We start from the raw sequence: 9,942 nt of genomic DNA on the forward strand, positions 1-9,942 counted from the left end.
TAACCCAGGACATCATCTCAGGGACCTTGTTTCCTTGCTCTGTATTCTTTGCAGGGTTGGGCAAAGGTGGAGGTTTGGTGCTCGTGCTTGTTGGCTTTTGAAGGGGGCGTGGGTCAAATAAGCAAATAAGCATTTTGCTGAGATGACAGGCTGTACTGTAGTGTAATGTGGTGTCCAGGAGGTCAAAGACAGTGCTCCTGGCAGTGACTTGAAGTAAGATGGTAGGTCGTCCATTCTTGTTCAGAATATTCATCTGTAACACATCTATCCTGCCCTCTGAAAGCATTCCAGGAGACAGTTGCTCTGTGAAGCACACAGGAAAGGGAAACACCCTCTGCCCATGTGCCCTGCTCCAGCTCCCTTTCTCTTCCTCTGAACTGGTGTTTCCAAAGTCCCAGACAAGTTTCCAGCAATGGTGAACACACAGAGCATTTAAGTCAGGGTGTGGAGGGGCAGATGGAGGTACACTTAGGCTGGTGGTCTGGGAAGGATGTGGAAGGAGGTTTGGGGGGGGATGTTATGTTATGATGGACATAACCTGGATAAAATGTTTTGTGCTGATGCTAAGCAAGACATTTTCCAGAGGATGAGGGGAACCTCACAGTGACACCAGGAACACATCCCTTGTGGTGACTTGTCCTCTGCCTCCTCTTCCCACCATCATGTCCCACAGCAGCTCCCTACATCCCATGGTCTCTTTTTCATCTGTCCCACAGAGCTATGACAAGAGCTTCAGCTAAGGAAGGGGAGCCCAATGGGGTCATCATGGCTCCTGAAGAGATAAAAGAGGAAGAAATGGAAGAGAGAGGCCAGTGGAGTAGCAAAATGGAGTTTGTGCTGTCTGTGGCCGGGGAGATCATCGGTCTGGGTAACGTGTGGAGGTTCCCATACCTCTGCTACAAGAATGGCGGTGGTAAGTTCACAGCATGCATGAGTTGTCCTAGGTCTGTAGGTGTGATGAGAGATACATATGTGCATGGACCCATTTCTCCTATGCCTCATGTGCCCCACATCCAATCCTTTATTTTCTCCTCCAGCAAGTCAGCTCCTGCCAAAACCAGGAGGAATAGAAACTGAGGGGTGAATCCAGCTCCCCAGCTGGTACTGTTTCTCAAAGCAGCTCTTCCAAATTTGGTGCCAAGTTGAACTTCTCTTTAAGGTTCTTGGGCATCTTGAGAGACAGTTGGTCTTCTGAAACCATCAATTGCTGTGAGTCATCAGAAAGCCATCAGAAACCTCCTTCTACATAATTCCGTTTTCCCACTCTCCATGTCATCCTCACCTCTCTCAGGCCCTTGTTACAGAGGAGAAAAGGCTTTGATGGCACCAGTATCCTTGCCAAGGCCTGATATCCCCTAGAAGGACATTGCTACCTCTACCCCAGAACGGTTCTCCCAGTAGTTAACCCACTGCTAGGGAAACCCATCCCTAGGAAGCATTTACCTTTTGTTTCTTGTGTGACTCTCATTTTCCAATAACACTGCAATAAGATCATTACATGGTTAAAAATTAAACTTTCTTGTAACAATAAAATGAAATTGAAGAGAATAATTGACTGTCACAAACTTTTCTTGGTGAATCAAAATCTAACTTTATAAAAGAAAAGGAGGAATAATAAATTATATGTCAAATACAGCAATAACTTCTCTTTTGTTCTTGTTCTCTAGTGACACCCTGAAATAACACTTTGGGATTTGCACGTTCCTCCCACTTTAAACTTCCTTTCTCTGCAGACCATGCTACAAAGGCCTTTCTTTCCCAAGGTGCTGTGAGCTTTCACCAGTGAATGAGTGATTCAGCTGTAGTTCATCCCAGGACTACCAAATTCCTGTCCCCTGTGGTGTTTACTGGCATTTATCCAAATCAAGCAGGATTCAAATCAGTCTTCTCTGAACCAAATGGGGGTTGGATAAGAGGATGGTTAAAGAAAATGGAATTGAGTTTTTATTGAACCTTTGATGGTTTTTAGCAGATCCTCCAGTCTCCTCTTCTAGGCTTTTGGTGGTAGGCACTGGAGGCACCAAAAGCAAGTCAGACTGGCATGGGTTAGTAAACACTAGTGGTGCATCTGATTGAACAGCATATTCTGCAGTGACGCTTTGAGAGAGAAGTCATGGTTTTTGCATGGAAAATTCCTTCCTGAGCTCAGATGATATCTTTGCATAGTTTATGCCTGTGGTATCCGGTTCAGTAGTCTTTGCAATTTGTATGCTAATTAGTGTAAGTGGAAAGGCTACTTTTGTTCATTTTAGATATCTATTGAAAAGCTTTTTTTTTTTTTTTTTTTTAATATCTTTTTAAAAAGTTTTTTTTTTTTTTTTTTTTTTTTTTTCTTTTTCAAATTAAACTACTCTGGAATATGTAAGGCTGTGATTCAGAGGCCAACAAGTCTAGGCTTGGGAAAGATTAGGATGGGAGATTCCTTCCCTCAATTGCTGTGAGTAGTCACAAAGCCATCAGCAACCTCCTTCTACATTATTCCCTTTTCCCACTCTCCATGTCATCCTCACCTCTCTCAGGCCCTTGTTATAGAGGAGGAAAGGCTTTGATGGTGCCAGTAGACGATGTAGAAGGTACATTTCTCTCTCCAGTGCTCTAGGGAACCAGGCAGCTGACAAACTAGTATGGGACAAGGCACTGTCATTCCCATGACACTCAAAGACATTCTCACCACTGAAAAAGTCCTTGAAATTGCAAAAAAAGACATTTTCCACCTATAAATGCCATGTATGCCCCCCCTTCGCCCCCTGCAAATTGGAGGCTGATGTCCTGAGACCTCTCTCCACCTTCGGTTGTAGTGAGACAGTTATAAAGCTGTAAAGACAGATTTCATAAAAACAGTTGTGCTAACTTGCTGTAAAGCAACCAAGTGTAAACTTATCTATGGTTGCACTTTCAAATTTGATCTCACTGCTCAGCATCCTGAACTTGTTATTGGCTTGTAAGGAAAAAGGGTCTGTTTCTGGGGTCCCCTCTCAAGGCTGGGTCTCCTCCAGTGGAGCAGCAAACTGGGGAGGAGATTACAACTGGAGTTTTAGCTGTTAACTGCTCCGGGAAGGTTAAGAGAGACAAGACAGTAGAGGTGTAAGAAAGCTCTCATTGCTCAGAGACCAAAATGGATCAACCTCTGGGACAAATGGTATCAGAGGAGAGGATATGGGACCTGCTGAAAGGCTCATCTCTCTGCAGGATAATAAAGCTGTCTGGCAGATTTGGCATACAGATAGGCGTCTTGCAGCACTGAAAGCAGCAGCTGCCTCTAGTTCCACATATGCAGTTTCCATTCCTTGCTCTGCAAACCTGGATGGATGCTGTGAAGCAGCCTCCCTACCTCTGGCCCCAGGTCGCCTGCAGCTACGGCACAGCTGTATCTAGGGGAAATCTGGATGTTGCTTGTTATTGGAACATTGTTGGCTTAAAACCAAGGGGAAGCATTCGTAGTTGCTCATTGTCATGGGAAGGAATTTCAGTGCAAATGCCTGTGCTGTCAGGGGAGGAGAAAGCCTGGGCGACATCTGGCTTGGCTGAGAGAGGAGCCCTTATCTTGGTTGCAAGCAGCCAAGATGTTCTCCAGGCACTGGCAGTGGGAGGGACTCGTGACCCAAGTTTACTGTATGGGATAGCAAGACCTTGGCAGTTGTTCCAGCGAGGAAGGCAGTTGCCTTGTCCTGTTTGGAGGGGAGTGAAAGTGTGAAAACCTACACTAACAATGGGGAGAAAGACTGGGAGGTGATAGGAGGAAGGTCAGCAGTGAAAGTGAGATCTCAGGAGTGGTTTTGAGCAGAACAGCAAAAAATTTGAGTGTTTCAGTTTGGCAGCAGAACTGAAAAGAAGAAAAAAAAGGTTCAGACAGCTGAACAGGTTTTGGGTTGGGGTGGTTTTTTTTTTTTTGTTTTGTTTGGTTTGTCTTTTCTGATGCGCTGTTTTTCTTGGTCATTGTTTCCAGAAAAAAACCCTGTTCTCTCTCCCTTTCTTCTTCCATTTAATCAAGGGTTAATCTGAGGGCTATTTCAGGCTAATTTCTCTTAAGATATTTATCTATATTTTAATAAAAAACTTAATTTGAAATGAGCAGTTAAATTTTTTTCATTTTGAAAATGCTGGAAGGAAACCCTGTTGCCCTTTCCCTATTTCCATTCTTTTGGTACAAACTGCTTTTCAAATTTGATGTGAAATATGTCTCAAGCAAATTTATATCCCAGCAAATTTATTACTTACAAAGAAATGTCACCATCCCCCGGGTTTGTATCCTCTGGGCAAGTGGGAGTTCTGCTGTGACTCCCGGGAAAGGCAGAACAAATGTGGTTATGTGAAACAAGGACTCCTTCTTCTTTGCCTGACTCCTGCTGCAAGCTAGAATGAGGTCAGGAGAGTGAAGCAGGGAGAACTTCTCCAGCACTGTTTTTTTTTTTTATCCCCTTGCCTGGTTACTCCTTACCTCTACCTTTTGGCCAAGACCAAACACAGAAGTACTGCAGTAGCACAAGACAGACCACACTTGTATTTTTTTTTTTCCAAGAAATGATGGTGTTTTTTTAGGAGAGGTTGCACAGTTAATTCAGATAAATAATTTGTGTTTAGCTGGTTCCAGCTGTGGCCTCAGTTACCTGGCAAGGTGTGGTGGGGATAAGGTTTTAAAGATGTTTCTGAGGCAGCATCTCACCTGTCTCTGCAGGAGCTTTCCTCATCCCTTACCTCATCTTCCTCTTCACCTGTGGGATCCCCCTGTTCTTCCTGGAGACCGCGCTGGGGCAGTACACCAGCCAGGGAGGGGTCACTGCCTGGGGGAAGATCTGCCCCATCCTGGAAGGTGAGTCAAGTTACAGGAAGTACTTTCTAACAGTTAGTAACTAGGAGTCTTCTTTGGAAATGTTATTCTGTTGTTTGTTGTTTTTTTTTTTTTTCTTTCTCCTCTGTTCTCACTCCCTTCCGCTCTCTTCCAGCCTTGTGATCTCTCCTGGTGACTGCTGTGTGAGCAGGAGCAGTGCCCTGACCCCCCCGTAGGTGACCAAGGGCGGGTGGTGCTGGCTGGGGGCTGTGCTGGTCCAGCCAAGCCACAATCTCTGCTTTGAGGTGCTCAGAGCCTGGGAGAAAGGAGAGCAGGATGGCCAGCAAACATAAAGAAGAAGGTGGACGTGCTGGTACACAAATGCCTGCATGTAGCCCAGGACAAAGGCTAAAGAGAGACAAGGATGGGGAAGGCTGGCTGGCTTATGGTGCTTTACCTGCCCATCGCTGTGCCTAGGGCAGCTGTGGTGGTGTTTGCAGGCTTGCATCCTGCAAACTGGGGGGATCACACTGCACCCACCAGTCTGACAGCCCAGAGATGCTCTGGAGTTGTGTTAAAGGCACGGGTACAAGGAACAGGACTCCTGGGGCCCTGGAAAAGGATGTTTAGTGGCTTTGAGATGTTAATGAATCTAATATTCAAAACTCTCCTCTCCAGGGCAGAGCTTATTACCCCCATTTTGCAGACAGAGAAACCTGTACAGGTTCAGGGAGATAAAAGGCCTGGTTAGTGTGCTCAAGCACAGGTGTGGGTGCTATCTGAAATTCCCTGGGGAGTACAGGACCTCCTGTGCTGGACACCCCACACTCTGTATGGAGCCTAGGGGTGGACAGCAGTAGCATCTCAAAGGGCACTGACAACTGGTTTTAAACAAATGAGTTGGGCCTTTCTGACCCAATGACCTCCTTTCTGATGTCTCAGTGAGCAATGGGCACAAGCAGGACCCAAGACTAGAGCTCAACTCCCGGGTCTGTACTTCTGCACCAACACCATACCTTATGTGTGGTACCGGCAATGAGAACATTTTTTGCCTGAGTCTTTCCAGAAGGAAGAAACTCACCTGCATTTCTTTTCTTTCAAGACTAGAGCTGGCTCTCCTGTGTGATGTAGTGGCATGGTAGTGGTCAGAAAAAAGTTTTCCCATCAGTGAAAGGTTTTCTCTTTTTTCCACCATGGACTTGTCTAGAGATACCAACAATGTTTCCTGCCTGCATGCACAGTCACAAAATCCTTTCTCTTACTTACCCTATTCTCTAGTGAACCATGTGGTTGGTGTTGCATCCTTTTTACCATGGCACAGTCTATGCCTGCATTTCAGGTTAAGCCTGACGTCTTGGAAGTTGTTTGTCAGCCCCATCCTCACCTCCTTTGCTTTCCTTCACAGGAGTTGGATATGCCTCACAAGTCATCGTGTCCTATCTGAATATCTACTACATTGTCATCCTGTCCTGGGCACTTTTCTACCTGTTCAGCTCCTTCACCACAGTGCTGCCATGGGCCAACTGCAATAACCCCTGGAACTCAGGTGCACTTTCCCTTGGTTGGCTCCTAGCTCCTTCCCAATTCCCAGAAATTATGTGGGTTTTGTAGAAAATATTTTTTATTTAGATAAAAAGCTCTCATGATCTGCAGTGTTGCTAGGGACTCCTGCAAAGGTGATTGCCTTCATTCACCATGGGCAAGTGTCAGGAAGGGTGAGTGGTAGGTAAGACCCTATGCCTAGCAGCAGGGGACAGTAAAACTATTTCCACATGGATATGTTTTGGGTGTTGAGATTTCACTGAAAAATCTGCATTTGCTGGCAAGTAGGAGAGCTAGGTAGGTTGGGAGAGTTTTCAAGCCAATCTAGAGTTCTCCTCACATGGTAGGAGCTTTTCATTAGCTCTGGTCAATATTTTGTCTCACAATTCCCTTACTCTACCCTACTCCTTTGGAGTTAGTGGGACAGTTGCTGCCACGTACTGAACAGTTTCCTTTAAGCACTCAGTTTTTGGCTAAATCAGGCCAGGCATGCACCAGAGGGTTTTGTCAGTACAGGTCTCCCAGTGCAGGAACCAGTAACATAAAACTCTAAAGGCACCATTTTTCTGGCCTAATGACACCCATACAAGTCTCTATACCATTACATTGGTCAGGGGTCTCTTCTCCTCATGCCCACAAGCTCTCGTAACTGTACACCCAGCAGAGAAGACCTGGCTTTGGTTTTATTCAAGGCACTTGGGCTGTACCCAGGAAGATGGGGTAGATGTGAGGTAACCCTCATGGTTCTGATGTCCTTGACAGGCCTTTTTTACCATGCTGAAGAGGTTGTTTTGCTTTCAGTGGAAAGCTAGGCTAGAAGTGGCTTTGGCGGCAGCTCTCTTCCCTCCCTTTTTCTCTTGGGTCAGATGATTCATTTCTGTGATGTGTTAAATTTCTCCACCCCATGGGCCATTCACTCACAGCTTCCTCTGCCCCTTCATCCCAGCAGAGGTAACCAGGCTTTTAAAGAGTGTATCTGATTCCTTCAGATCCCCCAGTGTGGGTTTGTTTGCGTGGAAAGCCACAGATGTTCTCTTAACAGGCAGAAGCTTCCCAGCGAGAGCTGGGCTTCCTCGTTTTTTTCCAGCAGGTTGTGTTTTGCTTGCCAAATGCAAGATGAGGTGCATTTCTTGGATGCATGGCATCTCCTCTGCTTTTAGTAATTTCACGGTATGTGACAGGGTTAGGGATGGCAGAGTGGAACATGAAGGCCTCTATGGTGTGTGTGAACATATATGTGCTTGTGTGGACAGGGAATGGTGTGCAGTGGGGGAGGAGAATGGGATTTTCTACCCTGCCTGCTCATAGTGGCTGTCCCTCAATAATCTATATTTTGCAGCTGTCTGGTTTCCATTTGACAGGGAGTTGCTAACTCCTTCCCCTCTCCCCTTCCTGAAGCCCTCTGGCTACGACTGGTTTGGGATTCGTAGCTGGGGAGACCGAGAGTTTAATGAGATGCTTAATGAGATGCAAGAGTTTAATGAGATGCTCTATCGGACAGGGTGAAGGGTCTGTGTGTTGCCAGAGTGAGGGCTAGGATACAGAGGGGAAGGAGCATCCCTCATGGAGGAGCCTTGGAGAATTTCTTTGGCTCATCAGCTTCCTTTTCTTTTGGTAGATCTCTGTGTGGACATTCTGAATAGCTCCAGCTTGGACAACAGGACCTTGCCTGCGAACGCCACTTCCCCAATGATTGAGTTTTGGGAGTATGTGATCGCTTTCCCTCTGTTCAGGCTCCTCTGTCATCCAAAGGCTGCAGTTGTAGGAGTATCTGGGGGGAGGGCTGTGCATCTCTGTAGGACAAAGTGAGGTGCCACATATCAGACCTGAACAAGGGGAGCACAATGCACCAAGCTGCCAAGGAGATAAGCACGCAGCCCAGGAGCATGAGGACAAGATACACCCTGAAGGCTGCTTGCAGTGTGCCTGCCCAGGGGTGCTCATGTGTGCACACGCACGGGCATGTTCCCTTTCTGGCACTGAGGTACCCAGGTGAGTGTGGCCACAGAAAGGGGCACCAAAAGAAGATAAGAGCTTGCTGTAAGCAGGTGGTACTTGTGTTGGGTGTTGAAGGCTACTGTTGACAGGCAAGCGTGAAAGGTCAGGGCAGACTGAACAGTCCTGTACAGTGAAATAGAAAGGGACAAAACTGTCTTTTCCCTTCTTATGAGCAGGTCTTGCTTGGTGCCTAAGGGAAGTGGTCCATGGGGCTGCTCAGGCTTATCCCTGGAGAGCAGGGATCGGAAGTGCATGCATGAGATGCCAGAGAGGGACTCAGGGAGGTTTGGTTATGGGGCTGGAGGCAATAAAACACCTCTGAGGGAGGGGTCCTGCAGCAGAGACAATGTCCCAGAAAGGGTCATCACTGCAGCCTGGAGAGGTTGAAATGGCTGCTGGGGCCACACTGCCTCTCTGTACTCAACTGAGGAAGGTCTCATAAAGAAGAGGGGTGCCAGGGGCTCAGCTTCAGTAGTATTTTTTTTTCCCCATTTATGGCTCTTAAAGTGCCTCTGAGGGAGCTGAGTATCCTTTGTCCCTTGCAGCCACAACAGGACACATATAGAAGATGATATGCACCCATGGGTGCAGAAAGAATCTTCACAGTGCTGGACCTTGTCTCCTGCCCTATTCTTTGCATGTACTGTTTAGCAAGACCTGTGACCCCTCTGAAACAATTTTTCAGGTTTTCTGCAGAGGTTGCAAGGGCAAGGGGACCCTGAGGGGGCTGGTTTGGAGAAAGGTATGCAGAGGAATCACAAGCGCGGGCTTGGGCTTTTGGGAACTGCATGATCTGCAGTGTTGAGCTCTCATGTGGCCCATCTTCATGGTGGTGAGTCTTCAAGGAATGAGGCTGAAAGAAGGGCATGGGAATAATAAATGACATTTATGCTTATATGTACAGTGTCTGTAGTATATGGGAGGCCAAAGGAAGAGCAGTGGTCATGGGGTGATGATGGCATTGGTGACCTCCTTTGGATGCAGTAGTGTCTGCTGGGCAGCTGCCGGTGTGGGGGAGCAATGTGGGACAGGTGGCAATTTTGTGCTGTGTGGGTCTGATGGGCACAGTGCCATGGGCTTGGAGAGTGGGAGGGTTTGGGCCAGCTATAGGGCATGGTGGAGCAGCATCAGGAGGGGAGCCCTAGGCAGAGCTGGCGTGATTTGCACAGATGTGTTGTAGTCTGTTAAATCTTTGGATGGGGTACTATGGGAAAGTTCTGTATGGATGAGTGGGTTCTGGGGTGTTAATGCTTCTCTCCCTGTCCCTGGACACCGGCAGGAAGCGAGTCCTGGGGCTCACGGATGGTATTCACAAACTGGGCATGGTGCGCTGGGATCTGGCTCTGTGTCTCCTGTTGGCGTGGATCATCTGCTACTTCTGCATCTGGAAAGGGGTCAAGTCCACAGGCAAAGTAGGAATGGAGTTTGTCCTCCTGGTCCATAAGCCTCCTTGTACCCATCTAACATTTCTTTCCCAATCTCTTTTCCCTCTTCATGAAGTAGAGGCAAGAGATACACAGCGCCAAAGTCAAACCTGAACCCTGGTGGGGCCTTACTGATTTACACCAGTTGTGTTTGACCCATAAGAGGAAGAATAAAAGAGCAGGTCAAACAGAGAGGGGAGAATAGGGAAA

General features: G+C 47.1%; 1 protein-coding gene across 1 annotated transcript; it reads left to right on the plus strand.

Annotated features, from left to right (window-relative positions):
• Positions 1 to 720: 720 nt before the first annotated feature.
• LOC104468922 (sodium- and chloride-dependent GABA transporter 2-like) lies at positions 721 to 9,720 on the plus strand (the record flags this gene model as incomplete). Its single annotated transcript, XM_010083213.1, has 5 exons — positions 721 to 913; positions 4,676 to 4,810; positions 6,174 to 6,314; positions 7,929 to 8,016; positions 9,588 to 9,720. Coding segments are annotated over exons 1-5 (690 nt in total), but the record flags the coding sequence as incomplete, so codon positions are not given.
• Between the last annotated feature and the right edge of the window lie 222 nt (positions 9,721 to 9,942).

This window comes from Pterocles gutturalis, unplaced genomic scaffold (genome assembly GCF_000699245.1).
Source record: "Pterocles gutturalis isolate BGI_N339 unplaced genomic scaffold, ASM69924v1 scaffold24765, whole genome shotgun sequence".
NCBI lineage: Eukaryota > Metazoa > Chordata > Aves > Pterocliformes > Pteroclidae > Pterocles > Pterocles gutturalis.